This window comes from Eretmochelys imbricata, chromosome 11 (assembly GCF_965152235.1).
Source record: "Eretmochelys imbricata isolate rEreImb1 chromosome 11, rEreImb1.hap1, whole genome shotgun sequence".
NCBI lineage: Eukaryota > Metazoa > Chordata > Testudines > Cheloniidae > Eretmochelys > Eretmochelys imbricata.
This window is the reverse complement of record NC_135582.1, coordinates 47,302,567-47,324,465: the sequence shown is the minus strand read 5'-3', so window position 1 is coordinate 47,324,465 and position 21,899 is coordinate 47,302,567. Positions and strand designations below refer to the sequence as shown.

The window sequence follows — 21,899 nt, the reverse complement described above, 5'->3', positions numbered from 1 at the left end:
TAGATACAGGGGGGGATTTTCAAAAACACCTAAGGGACTCGGAGTTATTTTAAATGACATGAGCTCCTAAATCACTGCAAAGCTTACCCACAGATTACATATAATGCTTGTAAGGCAAATTATCACTTGAGTCAGGGGATACTGGCGTCTGTCATGTAATATGGACATTAACCTTTGACCCTAGTCAGATGATTGATGACAGGAAATAAAGATTAATAATCTTGCCAAATGAGTGGCTGCAGTGGAGTCTGTTACATCTTCTTATACAGAAAGATCACCTTTTGTTCTAGAGCTGTTTTAATTCAGAGTGTAACATTGCAAATTGCAACACTGGAATTTCACTGTAAATACTGTACATTTCATGACCAAGTAACTAGAACAACACAGTCGGTTCTTCCTGCACTTTCTAGTTTATATATTAAATAAAATATTGACTCTCCCACATTTTAATTCTTGTCATTATCTCCGAAAAAAATTACTTTTTTAATGTTGCTGTTTACTGCGTACAAGCAAATAATGTCACAGTGGTGTTTACATTGTTTCTCTAGGTCTCAGATAACGAATACTCAATAATGTTAATTATTCACAAGCTGTAAATGCTGATGTGTAGACAAACATTTTTTAAAGCTTATCATCCTTGTAGCAGAAGAGTAAAGTTACATAGTTGAAAATAAACCACATTAGCCAGTATTATCTGCGAAAGTACCAGCCTTGTAGATGAGCTGAAGTTTCCCATCGACTACAGTGTGCATTGGATTAGGCCCTTAAACTACCTAGGGAAGTTTAGGGACTGGTAGTAGTAAACGGTGGGATCTTTTTTATATCCACATGCCAGGTTATAGAGGCAGATAGCAAGCTAACACAAACATTCCCATTTTGCTGAATCACAGATATCAAGCTTAATTTCAACTGAACACCTCGTTCTAATAGTAACTTGGTATTTATTGCAGCCAAGGCCGGAGCCATTTTGAAGCAGAAACTGCCAGCTGTGTGAAATGAAACGTGCTCAAGGCTGCCAATGGTCGGAAATTAAATACAGGCTACAGCAGTGTCTGCCAATTTTGCAGCCAGAAGCAGCGTGGTGGCTGCCAATTGAACTTGAGGTGGCAGCATGGTAATGTCGCCCGTTCACTAATGCAGTGATTCACTAATTAATTTAAAGCAAATTATTTTTTAATCGTATCTTTGAGTCATTCTCCTGTACGTTGGAGAACAAGGACATTGGAGGTGTAGCTTCTTTACAAAGAATACACAGGAACATCCTGTCACTTGCTATAATAGCATTAGAGGAAGCTCCATTGCTTGTTCCAGTACATTAGATGGGGTTTCTCAGGGAAGCTTGGACAAGGCCGTGGTGCAGTGAGAAATGTGCAGCAGGATTCTTGTGCATTCTGAGTGACGCATTGATGATGAACGGAAACAAACCCAAAGCAGGTATGGGGGTGTGAGCCACAATAACATCAGGCTCGTCGAAACTAAAGCTGAATATACATTTTGTGATACACTTAAGCTGCTCACTTAGCACAAAAAAAACCCATAAAGGTACCAGACTATAGAGTGAATTCTCTTCTCTCGGTGCTTCGGGATTTACATATGTAGCTCGCGCTGGGATAACAGGAAGTTACAGGCATGAAGAAACACAGCACCCTGATGGTGCAGTGCCACAGTGCATTAATATTAAACGAGTGAGGTACACCAATCCCAGCACACCAAGGCAAACCCTCCCCCCCCCCGTCCCATAGCTGAACCAGGGTAATGCGGTTGCACAAAGGGAGGCAATGCAAGTAGAGCAGCAGCAGCAGCATGCAGGAAGCGAGGGGTCAGTAAGCTAAGAGAGGGATGCTGCTACTGTAACATGGCTCTTCCCATTCGCCACCTGCCCCATAAGAGGGTTAGGTAACGGTCGGTAGACACTACTTAGGCCACTGAAGCCTTTGCAGAGCAGTCCCAACCATCTAGCCAGTAAGTGCTCAGCTCCTAAGGCCTGTTTCATTTGCAAAGACAGAGGATAAATGCAGGTTATGTTGAACAAGTGGAACTTCATTAAACCCTGAGCACTGCTCTGTCTATGCGGCTGAATTGCTTCCATTCTCACTGCCCACATTCCCTATTCCCCCCATGTCCTGTCCATAACAGACTCTCCCGGGAACATGGACCCTCTGACTCCAATTCATTAATCTCCAATGCCAAGCACTGCCCACAGAAAAGCAAACAGACCAGTATGTGTGTGTTCCGAAAATTTTTGCACAGTCTCTCCTTGACCTGTCCTCCTGGTTCATGCTGGGCTACATTCACAACATAGATATTAATTATGGGTCATCGATTATTTCCATTTTAGAGATGGGGGAGAGAGGATCTGCACAAACAGCACCAACCTAGATTTGTGAAGACTGATGGACCCTCACTCATCTTTAGGAGCATCCCAGAATTCAGCCCAAGTGCAGATGAGCTCTTAGTGAAATGGTTTTCCCCCACCCTATGAGGCTCTTCAGAGCCTGGAGTATCTTCTTCTCCTCAACTCTCTCTGAGGAAGTGGCATGGATGCCATTATGATCCTCGCCCTCTAATTAAATTTATTCTAGTATATAATGCAGAAATGTTGCCTCCAAGGAATTACAGTCTGTGATGTCTTGGGGAATTGGTCCATGTACAATTTATGAATTCAGTTTGATATTATGAACTCTGCATATTTTAGCCCTTGTCATGATTTTTACTGTATTCTTACCTCATATTTCTTGTGCTAAGAAGCAAGGAGCGGTGCTCGTGCATCTACCTTTGAAAAGACAGTCGTTAAGGGCTAATGACAAGTGACTAGACCTGGCCCATACAGAAAAATGGGATGGCTGAAGTCTGGGGGTAAAGTCAGTTTTCTCCAAGGTCTCAGCACCAGGCTAGGAGTAGTGGAATTTCCCAGAAGAGAAACAAAGAAACCAGTGTTGGTACAGCCCTTTACAACACAAATGCCGAGAAGTTGGGGAGGGAACTCACAGACACATAGGATGCTTGAGCAGGGGAGAGGAACAGAGGGTCAGGCTTTCACAGCAGGGGGGTCTTGTTTAAATAGAGTACCAGTTTAGGAAGAAGGGAACTGGCTGCACAGGAAGGAGAGACTCCATGATTTAGAGGACAACCCGTGTGCAGAAGGGGGTGATGCTATACTCTTTAGAGGACTCTGACCTAAGCCCAGAGAATGTTCACGAGTAGTGAGGAAACTGGGGTGAGATAATGCATAGAGGTGTTTTCTTGTTTTGTCTGCATCTGTTCATTTCTTGTGCTGCTAAAGAGAAAGTGTGATTTTTTTTGGAACCCTTACTAAGTCTAAGGAGCTCACAAAAGCTGATGCTCAAATAAATTTGTGTCTCTAAGGTGCCAGAAGCACTCCTTTTCTTGTTGTGGATACAGACTAACACGGCTGCTACTCTGAAATCTTACTAAGTCTGTGTACCTGTGATCACTATGGTGCCTCGCTGAAGAGGTAATTGTAAACCTGAGTATCCACAATGTTGATGTTCTGGGAAAGGGAGTGCTTAAGTTACTAGGGAGTCTAGGGGGTCAGTACTGGTCTTGGGGGCCTTGGCAGCTGGGGCACTGGACCTCATTTCTGTCAAGAGGTGGCAGACAGGGGACCTGGCCCCAGGAAACATGCATGAGCGGCCCAGGAAAGAACCAGTGTTGCGGCCTATTCAGCGTGAGGGAAGCTTAAGGGCACATGGTCCCAGGATGGTGAGTGTGGGACCCAAATGCAGCAGCCTTCTGACTGTGCAGCTGGGAGGACCTCTGCCAGGGCTGTGTGACACTGACAAAAACATTGTATTTTCCTTTGTAATATAATGCAATGTTTCTTGCTGTTGGCCTAATGTATTTAACTAGGGTTGGAGACCTGTATAGTTCAGAGAGTTTGCTAGCATATGAACGCTACACTTAAACAATATACAGTGTTCTATGGATATTAGCTGTTCCCCATCTCCTGAGGCATGTTTCGTGCTTCTGACAGTCTAGCTAAGTTTAACCTGAGATTTATGTGATTGAAGCTGCAGGGAACCCTGAGCCATGGCGATTCTCGAGGGCTCTCTGAGTTCAGTGTTTACCATGCTCGCAGTAAGCATCAAAATCTCCTGGCCATATCCACATAACTTGTTAACCTCCAGTCACAATGTAATGTGATGCATCAGACACCTTCCAGTTGGCCTAAGGGGTTCCAGATTTGGCTCGTGGCCACATATTATAATAATTGTTTCTAATAAACAACATATTTCGGGAGGGACATCATGCTTTTAATGATTTATTCTGCATGTTGTTTCCTTTAGAGGAAACAGCAAGCAGGAACTTCACAAAATGAGCTCAGGCAACCATCACTGTAACTGCTAAAGCTGTTAATGCATCAAATCCCTGTATCTGAACACTAGAACTGGATGAAAAACAGATTTTCTGTCCTCTGAAAAATTTCAATATTTTTTAAAAATCCTGAATTGGGACAAAAAAGCCAAAATTTTGAAAAATTTTGCAGAGAAATTCAAAAGAGAAAAATTGCTTCTAATCAGTAAATTCAAAATGCTGTGTTTTGATTTCAACTATTTTTGAAGTTTTATTTATATATATATAAATTTTTTAACAAAGCCATTTTGAAATGGAAAAGTTTTCATTTCCAACAAGCAGAAATGTTGTGTTTTGACATTTCAGATGATTTTTGTCCAAAATCAGTACAATTTCACAGGTAATTTGGGTTTAATCAAAACTGGATTTTCTTATGGAAAACTGTTTAGACTAAAACTTTTCAACCAGCTCTGCTGAACACCGCTTGTACTAGAAGAGTTCAAATATGGCTCTGAAGTCAGACTTCACAAAGCGATCCTAGTTCTGTAATGGACCAAACCAAAATCCTATCTCTAAACATCCCATGACTTTGGGAAAGTTCAGAGTCGATCCACTTCCAAACTTAGTAGCTTGGGTCCGTCTCTAGAACATACCTTTATTCCTAAGCAGACCAAAAATACATTAAAAGGGGTAATTAAATCAACTATTTTCCTGGAGTTTTTAATGAAACCTTGAAAACCTGTCACACTAACCAGTGCTGCGTACAGAGGAATAAAACCTGAGCTGCCATAAACTCAAAGAGAGCCAATGAAGCCAAAGTCATCTTCTGACTCTGAGTAAAGAGATTAATTTTGGGTTGTTGATGGCTAATGGCAATGCTGGCTCAGCAAACAAAAAGAGCAACTCTATAGGCTTGATCCAAAGCTCACAGAAGTCAATGGGAATTTTTGCATTGACTTCATTTGCTTTTGGATCAGATCCTATAGTAGTTTCCTGGGCAGGAGCATAAGAGCAAATGAAGGATCCCTATTGCCCTGCTCCTCTAGCATATCCACACAGGGTAGCCATAATTTACCCATTGTTGGTGAAGTCTGTAAAGTGCTTTGAGGTCTTGCAGAATGGAAGGGCTTTTTGGGGTTTAAACAGCTGGTAGTACTGATAATGATTGAACGTAGATAACGTAGAGATAAGTGAACTCTGATGAGTTTGGGTTTTGTGAACACCTCACACAATGTGTCCTGTCATTTAAACCCAGGTTTCCTTCTGGGGATGACTTGTACAAGCCACACCCATTTCTCTAGATAAAGGGAAGCCTGGCTGGGTGCAGAGTCAGGTGTGGGGATGAGCAGTCACATGTCGCAGCCCTAAGACTGTACATGTGCTCTCTTCATTTTAAATCGGTAAGACGCACTGAGGGTAAGTGCAGTCTGCCATCAGCACTGGCAGCTTAAACTCTCTTCCCACAGAAGTCCCTACCCATATGGGGACACCATTACCACCTATGACTTCTCCTCTGTGGGTTCAAAAGGAGGAGGAAGAAGGTCCCATATGGTTCCCAATGGCCCCCTTTCCTCTGCCCACAGGCAGGAGCATGAAGATACCCTAAAGACTCACATTCCCAGTTGCTTCCCTTTCCTGGGAAGGGCAAATTTAGATCTCCCAATATAGCTCCTGGATCACTTTAGCTCTCCCTGATTTGGATTTAGAGAGGCAGGGAGGGGCGGAGAACAATACTTCTCCTCTCCCTTTGGCTCCTGGCAGACCCTGAGCCCAGGACAAAGGGAAATGAAGATCCTTCTTTGCTTTGCTATACTGTGAGATCCTACAGGGAGAAGGGTGGGTTGGCAGATGTGGGGAGCAGGGTCATTCAGTGGGACAAACAGGACCCAAACAGGGACATTTCAATAGGAGCTATGCCCCTAAATACCATTTAAAATTTGGCCCATGGTTACCTGTAGTATGGTCACAATCTCCAGAGCACCACTCATGGCATGAGGTAGCTCTGCAGGCACACTACCCTCAGCTCCCTCTTAGGTCTCCCAGAGACTTTCCATAATCCAAAGTATTTAAAACAAGATACCTAGAGTCTAATTTATTGAGTCATTACACACAGTTTCTGGTGGAAGGCCCAGTCGCTTTCCTCTTGGCTAAGATATTACGCAGGGCTTGTGCTCAGTTTCTCCCTGATCCCTTTAAATTACCCTCCACCAGTTCCAACCAGACAGGCAACACAGACTTTTAAGAAACAGAACTCAAAAGAAAACCTTCATAATAAAATCCTTTGCTCAGGGGCATCTCTACTGGGATGTGATCTTCCAGCCTTCCTCCAGAGGTTGGAGGTAGGGGCACCCCACCTCAGTCCTTCCCCCCCTGACCTGTCTCTTCTAGTGTGTCCCCTGCCTTCCTACTTCCTGCATCTCCTCCAGCTCTGGCCTCTGCTTCACCCAAAGACTCTCCCAGGCATCTCCATTATCTACCCCAGAGGCCTGATTGGGTCACATGTTCATCTGCCTTTTCCTACCTGGCAAGGAAAGTTGGTGATGTCACAGGTGGGGCTGAGACCCATCTCTTCTTAAGGGCCAGCCATCCTGTGACATTGCCATATTGGGTCAGCCCTATGATCCATTTAGTCCAGAATCCTCTCTCTGGCAGCCAGTATCCTGTTTGTCACAGGAAGATGCAAACCTGAGGATTTGAGCAAACAGGGCTCACGAATGAAGGGAGTAGATGTGAGGGGAATCAGGACTGGTGTGTATGTGAGTGTAGAGAGTGGGTGGGGGGCATGCAGAGTTGGGAGAAGAGGGCCCAGGAGTGAGGGGTGTAGTGTGTGTAGGAGGGTGCTGGTTGTGGGCGATAGGCAGGAGTGTAAGTGGAGTTGGGCAAATACATTTAATAAATAAATAGGTATAGAATAATAATTAATAAAAAAACAGTGGACTTTTGAATACAGAAGACCAGATCCTTAGTTCTGAAGACCAGACCTGAAGTTAAGGGAGCTATGTTGATTTACATCAGCTGAGGAGTTGGCCCATGCTATATGAGTGGGTTTGAAATTAGACAAAACAATTTCACCCTTCCCTGCTTGCAGTATATTATTCATTATTAGTAGTATTATGAGTTAGGAAGAGGAAGTAGCAGATATATCAAAAGAATGATGTGACGAGATAACGTAAAACTATAACATGCTGAAAATATTCAGATAAGACACAATTTGGTGCAACAGGAATAGTGTCTTCAGATTCTGAATTTGCTAAACAGATATACTACAGTATGAGCACTGAATTAGCAACCGTCAAGGGAGAGGCAAAAAAAAAAAAGAGAGATTTGCCACAGCAAAATGGAAAATGTCTCCTGACGTCCATTAAGCACAGTAATCTAATACTAACAGGGATAGTGTACGGAACTGTTATCTGGTCTGCTGTCTGATTCACTCTGCAGGATACCTTCTTAAATCAATAGCACTCACATTGATTTTTCCAGCATACTGCATTCCAGTAAAAAGCAAAAAACAAAACCCCACAACCCAGGATGAGTCAGCTATTTCCTACTCTTGGGGCTCTTTGATGCTCTTTTGTTTAGGAAAAAATACCCAGAAGAAGCAAAGTATACACAAATATTTGCAAATAATGAACCTGTCAGTTTATATGATTTTGGAGTTTGATTTTGGAGTTTGTCACAACTCAGAAACCAGAGTGTTGCAATTTACAGACTACAGTGAGTACGGCAGAGACAACAACCGGACAGACCCAAAATCCACAGAAGCCATAGTGGTAAAGCTGTGTAGTGCAATTTAGGTGCCTGCCACAGGGAGCAAGTAAGGCCCCACTTAACTGTCATGAGCTGGAGGTAGTCCATGTTGATCCCAACACATCAACACTTATAGGTGGGCCCTGTGGGTTCCTGCAACTTCTGCTATAGTTTAACCAGGGTGCTGCATGGCCTATTGATTACAAGTTACTGCTGCCTGAGGTACCTTTTGCTTACCATCTTTTTAATCTAATAAATTAACAATACATTTTAATTTAGTATCACAAAGGACAACTTAATTTACTATATGCAGTGTAGTTGTAGCAGTGGCGGTCCCAGGATGTTAGAGAGACAAGGTAGGTGAGGTAATATCTTTTATTAGACCAATTTCTGTTGGTCTTTTCACAAAGCTATCACTCGGTGTTCGACCTATCAGTCCTCATCCTTAAAGGAAACCTGCAGAATACTTTCAAAAGACAAGCCTGGAAGCTTAAACTCATAACTCTGCTAGACACTGACAATCATAGACTGAACAGAGACACTGGATTTATGGCTTATTACAACAATCTGTAGCCCACTAACCCCTCTTTTTGTCCTACGACTGCAGAGATGTTAACAGGCAATTCTACCTTGAATGGTCTCTAAGAATATATGCTAACTACGTCTGCTAAAAAAATCTTTTCCATTTTGCAGTTAGCTGTGACACCGGGAGTACCTTTCCCAGACCTGAAGAAGAGCTCTGTGTGTCTTGAAAGGTTGTCTCTCCCTCACCAACCGATGTTGGTCCAGTAAAAGATACTACCTCATCCATCTTGTCTCAACTTAAGTTACCTGTTTTCTCTCCCTTCAACTGCAGCCCTAAATGCCCGCTCCATTAAATTCCATGAAATCAGTACATCAGTAATCTGTCTCTGTCTTGGAATTTCATATACATTTCAAGAAACTTGCCAAAGATACACTGAGGTGCTTGCAAAAAAAATATATAGCCCAAGGAAACAAGTTAGAGGTCTTGAGTCAGACTTAAGTATAAATCTTCTTGGGTTCTCTCTGTTGTTTCTTTAGGACACTTTTCGATTGAAGACACAAGATAAATCCTAACCTCTATTACAATATGTCTTTCTCACAGTGCCTCAGTGTCTACTGCTGCACTTCCAGGCTTTGCACTCATATGTTTGCATAATTATTGTGGGCTTGGGGTTGTCTGAGAAGTCAATGTTAAAACTTCAGTGCAATATAGAAAATGGTAGTGTTTATTGCTCTTTTCCAGTAGTCGTGCTATTTTAAGGCTTGGGGACAGGAACTGAGATGTATTACTACCCTCATCTCAGAATGTGAAGGCACAGAATGTATTCTTGTCCCATCTCCCAAGATTATTCAAGGTTGTAGAGCAGACTGTGTCCAGAGGCCTTTTGTGGGTAGTCCAGTATCCAAAATCTCATTCTCTTTTGCATTGTGAAGTAGACTTTCTAAGCCAATTGGAGAACAAATTAATAAACTGGGCCCAGGGGAAAGCAAAACATGCAAATGTTTTGGGAGTAATTTATAGTAATATATAAAATTTATAATGGGCCCTGTTATCAACACATTGCTAAAAAGGATCTTTAACAGCTACTAAAACAGAATGATCTAAACCAGTGGTTCTCAAAGCCGGTCCGCCGCTTGTTCAGGGAAAGCCCCTGCCGGGCCAGACCAGTTTGTTTACCTTCCGCGTCCGCAGGTTCGGCCAATCGCAGCTCCTACTGGCCGTGGTTCGCCGCTCCAGGCCAATGGGGGCTGCGGGAAGCGGCGCAGGCCAAGAGACGTACTGGCTGCCCGTCCAGCAGCCCTCATTGGCCTGGAGCGGCGAACCGCAGCCAGTGGGAGCCGCGATCAGCCGAACCTGCGGACGCGGCAGGTAAACAAACTGGTCTGGCCCGGCAGGGGCTTTCCCTGAACAAGCGGCGGACGGGCTTTGAGAACCACTGATCTAAACTATTCCTAGCTCTTTACAGAATTCTGTCTTTCATAGGCCTGAGTATTTCACTGTCCATTTTTATTATACTTGTTTGGTTTTTTAGTCCCTTTTCCTATACTAAATAACATGCATGTTGTCATAACACATGAACAGAGAAAGGCATGAATGGATTTGTGTCATATGAGTTATCCCATTAGTGGCAAATATTAAGCAAGCTAGGTCATATTTTGTCATCAGATACACCATTGTAAATCTGGAGTAATCTGGGCTACATGGGCTTTGAGTGGTTGATTGAAGTGTGAAGCAGGGGAGGCTTTGAGCCTGCAGCCTTATAAAAAGGCAGCCCGTGGTGAACCTACTGAGCAATGAACAGAGGAGACGTAAAAAGAGGGAGTTTGCCTGGGAGGTGACCTAGGGAGAGCGCCCACAGAGTTTTTGCCTTTCAGGCTTTTGGGAACAGTTAATACGTTGTCTGATCAGGCTCTTGATACATTACAAGGAAGAAAATATGGATACTGAGGGATAGCTGTTGTGATCTGCACAGGATGTGCCATGTTTGTCTTTCTCCTGGAGGATAGGAGCGACTTGATCCATACAAAGTGCAAGTGGGTCTCTGTACTGGAAGAAAGGTTAAAGGACTGGAGATTCAAGTCTCAACCCTGTATTGCATCAGAGAAAATGAAGACTTCCTGGACAGAAGTCAGGATTTGGTACTCTGAGTAGAGCGTGCCAAAGAATCAGAGAGGGCAGTGCAAGGGGGACTGAAGAATAGGAAAGAAAATTGGCAGCGCATGACCTCCAGAAGAAGGAGGAAGATAATCAGTGTACCTTCAACACAGATAGAGGTAAGCACCTGCTTTCAGGCTCTCTGCACAGGTACTGCTGCTGAGAATGCCTTGGAAGAGTCATCTGAGGCAAGGGATCAGAAGGAGAATCTGTCAACTGGACAGCATGGGATGCATTGTCCTAGGAATGGGAGTTCCATGATCACCACTCCCAAGAGGAGGAGAAGTGTGGTGGTGGTCAGGGACTCCCACCTAAAGGGGACAGAGTCATCAATCTGCCATCCAGACCGGGAATCCTGAGAAGTGTGCTGCTTGCTTGGAGCTAGAATTCAGAATGTGATGGAGAGTCTGCCAAGACTCATCAAGCCCTCAGACCATTACCACTTCCTGCTTATCCATAGGAGCACCAACAGTACTGCCAAAAATGACCTTAAGCAGATCACTACAGATTACATGGTTCTGAGAAAAAGGATAAAAGAGTTTGGGGCACAAATGGTGTTCTCATCCATGCTCCCTGTCGAAGGAAAAGGCCTGGGCAGGGACTATTAAAGCATGGAAGTAAAAGCATGACTACACAGATGGCACTGGTGAGAGGGCTTTGGTGTCTTCAACAATGAGCTGATGTTCCAGGAAAGAGGATTACTGTGCTGGGATGGGCTCCATGTATCAAATACTGGGAAGGGCATATTTGGACATTGTCTGGCTAACCTGATAAGAAGAGCTATAACTAGATCTTATGGGGGATGGTGACAAAAATCCGGCCAATGTGCATCTAGGCTCAAGCAATAACGTCAAGGGGAAGGAGCTAAATTCTGAAAAAGGGACGAGAAACCACAACTGCATTAAAGAGGCAAGAAGAAAAGCAACAAGACAGCCTATAAAACAGTTGTGATATATGAAGACAATTATGACTTAATATGACTACTTACACGATTGAAGTACCAGCATTGAGGGATATAGTTTGTTCCAGAAGAATAAGTATGGGCGAAAAGGAGGAGGTGTCATGCTGTATGTCAAGAATGTATACACTTGCTCTCAGGTCCAAGAGGAAGTGAGTGGGAGACCTACTGAGAGCTTAGGGTGAGAGAATAGTAGGAGAGATGTTTTGGTGGGGGTCTATTATAGACCACCAAATCAAGAAAAGGAAGTGGATGGGGCATTCACAAGCAGGTAACACAAGATTCGCTACCACACATGAGCTAGTATTAATGGGGAAATTTAAGGGGGCTGGCAGTTCCTAAAAGATGTAATATTAGAGGCTCAGCATCAAGCTGTTCCCATGCAGAGGCAAGATAAGAGCCACAAGAGGCCAATGTGGCTGCACAAGCAGTTCTTTAGCTATCTAAAAACCTAAAAGGATACATACAGGAAATAGAAGGAGGGGCATGTCACCAAGAAAGTATACACGGGAATAGTGCACGCGTGTTGGGACAAACTCAGGAAAGCCAAGACAAAGAATGAGTTACAGATGGCAATAAATGTTACAGACAACAAGAAGGGGTCCTACAAAAGGAGGAGCCGGGGAAGTAAAGACCAGTCAGCCTGACCTCAATACCTGGGAAGCTATTAGAGCAATGTATAAAACATTCAATTTGGGAATATCTGGAGGATGAAGGGTTAATCACTAGCAGCCAGCATGGATTTCCAAATCACGCCAAACCAGCTGGATTTGCATCTTTGACAGAGTAACTGGTTTGGTGTATGGGAGGATGCAGTGAACCCAATATACTTGGACTTTAGCAAGGCTTTTGACATAGTCCCACATGACATTCTGATAAGTAAGCTGGAGAAATGCAGGCTCTGTGGAACTACCATTAAGTGGATACATAATTGGTTAAACAACCGCAAACAAATAACTATCATGATATCAGATTGGAGGGGATCTCAAGTGGGGTTGCACAGGGATCTGTTTTGGGTCTGGTGTTATTTAACATCTTTATTAATGACCTGGATGTAGGAATAGAGAGCATACTGATCACATTTGCAAATGACACAACGCTCGGGAGGGAGGAGGTTGCAAACACTTTGGAAGATAGAGCTAAAATTCAAAGGGATCTTGATAAATTGGAGAGCTGGGTTATAGACAATAAAATGAAATTCAATGAAGACAAATGTAAAGTGCTACACTTAGGGAAGAAAAACCAAATGCACAAATACAGAATGGGGGATAATTGGCTTGACAGCAGCACTGCTGAGAAGGATCTGGGAATTGTGGTGGATCACAACCTCTACAAGAGTCAACAGTGTGATGCTGTTGCAAAAAAAAAAAAAAGCAAATGCAATTTTAGGTTGCATTAACAGAAGCATAGCCTGCAAGTCATGGGAGATGATAGTACCACTCTATTTGGTGCTGGTTAGGCTGAAGCTAGAGTACTATCTTCAGTTTTGGTCACCAATATATAGAAAGGATGTGAAGAAACTGGAAAGGATCCAGAGGCAAGCAACAAAGATGATCAAAGGGACAGAATGCAAGCCATATGAGCAAAGGCTGAAGAACTGGAAAAGAGGAGTTTGGAAAAGAGGTGATTAAGGGGGAACATAAAAGCAGTATTCAAATACTTGAAAGGTTGTCACAAAAAAAGATGGAGAACAGTTGTTCGCTGTTGCCACAGAGGGCAGAACAAGAGGCAGTGGGTTCAAAGTACAGCACAGCAGATGTAGATTAAATCTCAGCAAAAAGTTCCTAACTGTAAGAACAATAGGACAATGGAACAGGGAGGTCATGGAAGCTCCTTCACTCGAGGTTTTCAAAGGAAAGCTGGATAACCATTTGTCTTTGGATGGTTGACACACAACAAATCCTGCATCTTGGCAGGAGGTTAGACTAGATGACCCTTGCAGTCCCTTCTATCCTTATGGTTCTATGACTCTATGCTGCCCCACAGTTTGGACTATTTGGGTGTGAAGAGCAGTGCACACCAAAGTGCTGCACTGTAACTCCCCTGTGTGGACTTTGCGTCCATGAACTAAAAAGTTTCTGGTTCACATTAAAGTAATTCATTTACCTGATAAGTTGTTCAGGTTCACAGTGATGTGACTGGGAGCAGAATCTGGCCTGTCATGTTTAGGGATAACTTTGCAGAGGTGTGGTGTTTTGCTTTGTTTTATTTACAAACCATTTCAGCCCAGCTGTGAGCTCTTCTACCTCAGAGAAAACCATATACTTTTAAACTAGAAAGTCTGTCACCTGCAGTGAGGATCTCAATAGAAGTTAGCCATTCCTACATCTATCTTAAAGAACGAGTAAGCAACTCTAGTTTTTAAACATACCTGATACTCCAAGAGGCTATTAAAGCTGGTGAGCCCATGGCAACCAAGATCATCATGAGGAAATACAGAAACTGAACTTTCGCATACACCTTTTTTTACACACTATCTAGTTTGAACTCAGTGTACAGCAAGACAATATGTGAGGTTAATAGACATTATTGCTCCCCATGCCAAGGGTGTTTCTTTCAGAAAATCAATATAATTGGATAGAGCAATATATTTCTAATATCCAGTAAATGAAATTTTAACCCAGAGTAGTAAATAATTACCCCCAACATGGTACATAATTCCCATGCACATGGGTGATATCGTTATAGCTACTACTGTGAGCAGAGCTGGAAATTTCAAATTATGGAACAAGTTATGTGTACCTGGGTTATAGGCTAAACTACCATAGGATAGTATGGGGTACTTCATAATTATTTAGTAGCGTTATAGGAAACAGTGCTAACTTACTGTAATTCTACTTCTTTGCTATGTGATCACTTACATTTATTAGAAGCAATAGTAGTTGAGGACACTCAGCACCGGGCAGGAGACACTTTCTACCTCGCAAGAACGGACCCTTGCCTGCACTATGAAAATGACCCAGTGCTGACAATAAGTGTCAATAAAAGGTGCAAGTGATCCAGTTCTGAAAACACTTAGCTGCAAATGTGGCCAAGGACAAACACTGTTCAGCATCATTTCAGAAACCATGGCTAAGCGCACGAGTCCTGATTACTACTTCCACTTCTGTTGCTCATATTCAGGTCCAAATTCTGAAAAGCACTAAGGCCCAGATCCTTAGAGGTATTTAGGGTTAACTTCAGTTTAAATCAATGGCAGTTAGGCACCTAAATACATTAGAGGATCTGGGCCAAACCCCTCCCAGGAGATGCTGAGAATTCTCAATTCCTCTTGATATCAGCCTTAGAGATCTATACCTCATAAGATCAGTCATGAATGTGCAGCTTTGGCCTTTCCTCCTTTTAGCAGTTGCCCGAAAGGCAAGATACCACACCAAGGAATGCTCTAAATAAGAGGGAGTGAGCTGTATGGGCCAGATCCTGCAAACACTTACTCATGCAATTAGTTCCATTCAAAGCAATGGGACTAATTGCATAAGTACTGGTCTGAACGATTGGGATCTAAGCATGTGTTACCACATGCTGGTGATAGCATCTAGAAGTTGACAAGTAATGACTGCTTTATACCAGTGCTGCTAGGATACTTCCCTGAAGAGGAAAAAGTGTAGGGAAATTAATTCAAAGTATGAAAATGCATAGATAAGATGCACAGGTAGATAAGAATTAAAGCAACCAACCGTTCCTGGGGTGAGTTATCCATGGACAAATATACTCACTGTTTATCTAGTTGTTGATTTTTATTCTAGGGAGATGGTGGAAAACCAGTGGGCAGAAACAAAACATGCATTAGCATAATGAGAAACAGTACCTGAACAGTACCTTTGATGGCAGGAGGAGTGTACACACTCTGCTTCCTCTGCTTAGGGGAGGCATTCTGTGACTAGGAATAAGAGAAAGAGGTTTAATAAACATAGAAGGAAAGTGTCAAACCATTTCCTGGGAAGGTGAGGTGAGGGGAGGGGAGGGGAAATCAAGTCTGCTAGTTATCAGTTATGCAGTCTTTCTACATTGCCTCTTTTCCCAACATGGCTTGTATTGCTCACATAGCCCTGTTTTCCCCCTGAGTTCCTATTAGTTCTGCTCCAGTCAGTGGTAGACAATCCAAATAATTATTATCTAATATGGTGGTGTGGTTATTCTGGATATGCTTCACATGTGTTACAGTAATATTTCATGTAGCACACCTTCTTGCATAAGGCATTTGCACTTCTGATAGAGAAATATCCATGTTACTTGGAAAACAAACTGGGAGATTTGCAATTCTGGGAACACTTTTCTTGCCTTGTGGAATATATATTGTTCCCCTTTCACCTGATTTCAGCCAACCCTATAGTAGATATGGGTCTGAAGTAGCCCCCAGAATCTGAAGACATACCCACCTACACATACAAACTTTGTAGGCTGCGTTGATATCCAGAACTAATGCATCTTTATACCTTACAACTGATCAGAATTCACAAGGGTAACTGTATCTATGATAAGAGTTCTTCATAAAGAAGGCATGTTGTATGAATCAGATCCCAGTTCCTGGGATGCCACCTACTTATATGAAAAGCCACGATTAGATACAAAGAGTTGTGTCTAAGGCCCTGTCTACACTTACCAGTAGATTGGCTCTGCTGCAATGGATGCAGTGGGTGTTGATTTAGCAGATCTAGTGAAGACCCGCTAAATCGATGTCAGAGCACTCTTTGGTTGACTCCAATACTCCATCTCTATGAGAAGAGTAAGGGAAGTCGACAGGAGAGCACCTTCAGTCTACACAGCACGGTGTAGATACTGCGGTAAGTCAACCTAAGCCACATAGAATCATAGAATATCAGGATTGGAAGGGACCTCAGGAGGTCATCTAGTCCAACCCCCTGCTCAAAGCAGGACCAATCCGCAACTAAATCATCCCAGTCAGGGCTTTGTCAAGCCTGACCTTAAAAACTTCTAAGGAAGGAGATTCTACCACCTCCCTAGGTAACGCATTCCAGTGTTTCACCACCCTCCTAGTGAAAAAGTTTTTCCTAATACCCAACCTAAACCTCCCCCACTGCAACTTGAGACCATTACTCCTTGTTCTGTCATCTTCTACCACTGAGAACAGTCTAGAGCCATCCTCTTTGGAACCCCCTTTCAGGTAGTTGAAAGCAGCTATCAAATCACCCCTCTTTCTTCTCTTCCGTAGACTAAACAATCCCAGTTCCCTCAGCCTCTCCTCATAAGTCATGTGCTCCAGTCCCCTAATCATTTTTGTTGCCCTCCGCTGGACGTGTTCCAATTTTTCCACATCCTTCTTGTAGTGTGGGGCTCAAAACTGGACACAGTACTCCAGATGAGGCCTCACCAATGTCGAATAGAGGAGAACGATCATGTCCCTCAATCTGCTGGCAATGCCCCTACTTATACATCCCAAAATGCCATTGGCCTTCTTGGCAACAACGGCATACTGTTGACTCATATCCAGCTTTTCATCCACTGTAACCCCTAGGTCCTTTTCTGTAGAACTGCTGCTGAGCCATTCGGTCCCTAGTCTGTAGCGGTGCATGGGATTCTTCCGTCCTAAGTGCAGGACTCTGCACTTGTCCTTGTTGAACCTCATCAGACCCATAACTTGGGTCAACTTACTGCGATAGTATAGATAAGGCCTCAGGTGCAGTTCTTTTCGTTCCTGGGTAAAATAGGCCCAACTTTGTTTTAAAACAAGCCTGGATATAAAGACGTGTTTTTCAGCATTAAAATAAAATAGCTTATACAACTAACATTCCATGTAAAATTGATACCCATATGGGAAATATATCTTTACATGAATTGAAAGAATGAAAGATTTGTTTTCATCATCATTCAGTAAAAGACATAGTGCAACCAAATAAATAAATAAATAGTAGAAGTGATAATCCAAAAGAAAAAAGCCTCCAAAAAAGTAATGTTAACACGTTCAATTCTAGAATAACTAAAGAAATACTGACATTCATAAAAGCACACAAACAAACTGATGAGACCTCTTTTTTTCCAATAGATTGTCACTGGATGACTGGCCAACAAAATGGCAGATGAAATTCTGTGTTGAGAAAGGTAAAGTAATGCACATTGGAAAATATTATCCCAATTATACATAAAAAATGATGGGGTCCAATTTAGCTGTTACCACTCAGGAAAGATCTTGGAGTCATTGTGGATAGTTCTCTGAAAACATCCACTCAATGTGCAGTGGCAGTCAAAAAATCTAACAGAATGATAGGAACCTTTAGGAAAGGGATAGATAAAAACACAGTAAATATGATAATGCTACCATATAAATCCATGGTACACCCACACCTTGAATACTGTGTGCAATTCCGGTTCTCTCATCTCAAAAAAGAGATATTAGAATTGGAAAAGATACAGAAAAGGGCAACAAAAATTATTAGGGGTATGGAATAACTTCCGTATGAGGAGAGATTTAAAAGATTGGGACTCTTCATCTTGGAAAAGAGACGACTAAGGGACAATATGATAGAAGTCTCTAAAATCATGAATGGTGTGAACAAAGTGAATAAGGAAGTATTATTTACCCCTTCACATAACACAAGAATCAGAGGTCATACAATGAAATTAAGAGGCAGCAGGTTTAAAACAAACAAAAGGAAGTATTTCTTCACACAGTGCGCAATCAAACTCATTGCCGGGGATGTTGTGAAGGATAAAAGTATAACTGGATTTAAAAAAGAATTAGATAGGTTAATGGAGGATAAATCCAGCAATGGCTATTAGTCAAGGTAATCAGGGATGCAATCCCATGCTTTGGATTTCCCTAAGCCCCTGACTGCTAGAAGCTGGGACTGGACAACAGGGGATGCATCACTCAATAGTTGTCCTATTTTGTTCATCCCCTCTGAATCATTTGGCATTGGCCACTGTTGGAAGACAGGATACTGATCTAGAAGGACCATTGGTCTGACCCAGTATGCCTGTACTTATGTTCTTATTGAAACTCTCCTAAAATAATAAAGAGTTTAAACATTCAAATTACATGCTTTTAGTTGGGCTTGATGTGAGGGAATTCTGCTGACACTACGGCCTTGTCTACACTCAAAGATTGTACTATACCAGTATCTAACTAATATGTAACTATACCTGAATAGCTAAAGTTATTGTGTGGATTTAATTATACTGGTATAAAAGTGTCTATACCCATCTATTTTATTCTGTATAGAAAGGGAACTAAGCTATATTGGTATAAGCCCCCTTTAAATGGCATAACTACATCTATATTAGGAGTTGTACAAGGTATATCTATTTTCATAAAATGTCACATCACAGAACAAAACAATTATAGAGGTACAAAAACTGGGTAGACCAGGCCTAAAAGAACTATTCTTTGATCTTATCAATTTCCTATTGTTTTTTATCATAGTGATGTAATGGAAATTCATCCTTAAGTTCACTTGAAAGGCCTCTTTGTATTTCTCTGGGTGTCTGAGATTGTATTTTCTAACAGATCTAGTCTTTCAACAGACATTAATTTAAGTTGGCTCTTAGGAAAAACACTTTCACATAAATATGGCCAATACTATTATCCCGTTGTATCATAATGGATGGAAAGATGCTGTTTATGAATAAAACATTTGTTGTATTCAAAGAGAGCTATTTACACCAGTGTGTGACATGCTGTTGATCCTCACCACAGCAAGGCTTCAGAAGTCTGTATTTGGATCTAAGTCTGAAACAATACTGCCCATTGCTATTTAAAGCAGTGCTTGCTTCCTTAAAACACCATAACAAGAGAAAGAGATCGAGGGGAGGGTTTGGGGGCAAAAGAGATGGAACTGGAGGAACAAACCTTAGACTTGATTGCAAACTTAATACTTGAGCTAATATTCACTGAAGTCAATGGAAAGACTAATTGCTTTCAATGAGTACTAGTTCTGGCCCTGGTACAGAATTAGAAAGGAAGCTTGCAATCCCTAATCTCCCCTGTACTAATGAATGGCGTTTGCTGTGCTCATTAACCTTAATAGAGACTAATGGAGAAACTGACCAGAACTAAAGGAGCAACAGGTATTTGTACAAAGCCATTTATCTAGAAGCTTCATCCATGAAAAGCTGTGTCAGTTACGGAAGCCTGATAATATAAACAATTGTATAAGCCAGCAAAGCAAGAATTAATATTTCAAAATAGTTGTTAAACAATAGCCCACTATTTAAAAAATGTAACTAACTTACTTCTCCTTGTGAGTTGTTCTTTCTCTTCTCATCTATTTCTATAAAAGGGAAAAGATTCAATTAGAGAAAAGGGAGTACCAAAAACTTGTTTTTTCCAGGGTAAATATTGTGGACCGTATTCTGATCTCAACAGTATTTCCACTGTAAATAAGGAATAACTCCACTGATTTACAGCTTTCCCCTAGCCTTTGTCCGTCCTGTAGGCCAAAAAGATCAACACCCTTTAAACATATAAGTGCTTTGGCCAGATTTCCAGAAGTGCTCAGCACTCAACAGCTCCTCTTCAGAACACTAGGCAATGAGCTTTTTTGAAAAATCTGTCCCTTAGATTGTAAGTCCTTGGGACAGGAACTTCACCTTCTTTTATGTTTGCAAAACACCTAGTAGTTTATGGGCACAACTAGAAATTAATTAATAATCATTAATACCAACTACGAGCTGTTAAATTATTAATATAACAGCAAAATGACATCACTGAAGAGTACCTTATACATAAAATTAAAAGAGTACCTTATACATAAAATTAGCAATTCTAATATAATTATTTCTAAATTCACAGTTTAAAAGTTTCATGATAGCACACTGGTTTAGGGTCAGAAGTGACCATGGAGTGTTTCTTGTTATTACATAGTGCTTTTGGTTAATTTACATGGTATATACTGCCTCCATCAACAACCTAAATTTAGTACTTCTAAAGAAAGTAAATACCTCCTATAATTTATCTGTTACACTGTGCAATGTTGTACATGGGATAGGAGGTCAATCGCTTCCTATCACTTAGTTGCAATCAGTTTATGCCCTGTTGCATAAGAATTAATTACCTTTCTATTGTCACAACTTGCATGTTGTTAATGGTCAAGGATGATTTTCCAATTACTACACTATCCACTGGGCAAGACCTTTGATGCCACATAATTACAGAGCTCTGAAATAAAGTGACACTAAAATAGAGTGCGACAAATCTCTCACCATCAAAACACATGGGCCCCACTCTAAGATCTTCCATCCTAAAATGCCCCGTCCACTTCCCACTAAAATCTGGTGAATTTGTGCATGTGCGCCTGAAGAGAAAATAGGGCCCAGTGTGTGTGTGTGAGAGAGAGAGAGATTATTGTATTAGAGCCAGGGAGAATTTATTTATTTAATTAATTTTTTAATAGTGTTTTCTACAGTGCTCATCTCTTTGGTATCTGAGAACTGCACAAACATTAACTGATTAATTGCAATTCCTCCACATATGACTTTATAAGACATGCATTAAAAGTACTGATATTCCAGTGAGTAAAGGATGAATTAAAACAGGCCCTAAATAATTAGAGTTCATTACTAAAGAAGGGGGCAGCCTTGGGCCAGCAGAAAGGGCGCTAGGCTCAGATTCATGGGACCTGTTCCTGCCATTGGCCTGTTGTGTGACCTGGGATAAGTTATTTTTCAGTTACCTATCTATAAAATCATAGAATCATAGACTCATGGGGATAGTGATACTTAACACTTCTTCGTAAAGCACTTGGAGAGCTAAAGATTGAAAGCACTAAATAGGAAATCATTAATGCTTTCTGTGGGTGAGAGATTTCAATGGGAATTGAGTGTGTCAAGGGATTTTCATGATCAGGACTCTGTGTTTCATTTTAAGCTAGAGTTTGAATGAAGCCAAAGGTCAGTGAAAGCTGAGTTTGGTGACATTCCATCTTAAATCTGCTCAGGATTGTGAATTTCGCAACAAAACTTGAGCTGAGCCTTGGGCTGGGAACAAAACCTGCAACCAGTAACATTTTGTCTGGTTTCAAGTTTCAACACTTAAGGTTTGCACAGTTCTAATCAACAGAGCCTGCACTTTTGCAATTCTTTTCAGCAGGGTCACATTACACCTATCAGCAATGGACATTGCTGCTAAACTAGCCTGTTCACCTTACTCAGAGCAGCACTTACACTGAAGTTAGTAATACGAACAGGATTTGACCCTGTTTGGGTTTAGAAAAAAACACATAGTTGCTATAATGCAATCAGCAC

At 41.8% G+C, this 21,899-nt stretch overlaps 1 protein-coding gene across 1 annotated transcript in view; it reads right to left on the bottom strand.

The window, feature by feature from the left end:
• Positions 1–21,899, bottom strand: part of PPP1R1C (protein phosphatase 1 regulatory inhibitor subunit 1C) — a 90,683-nt gene that overhangs the window by 36,585 nt on the left and 32,199 nt on the right. The window contains exons 3-4 of the mRNA XM_077830298.1: positions 19,890–19,927; positions 15,519–15,579 (exon numbers count right to left, since the gene is read on the bottom strand). Coding sequence (XP_077686424.1) covers positions 15,519–15,579; positions 19,890–19,927 — 99 coding nt within the window. The remainder of the gene's footprint in view (positions 1–15,518; positions 15,580–19,889; positions 19,928–21,899) is intronic.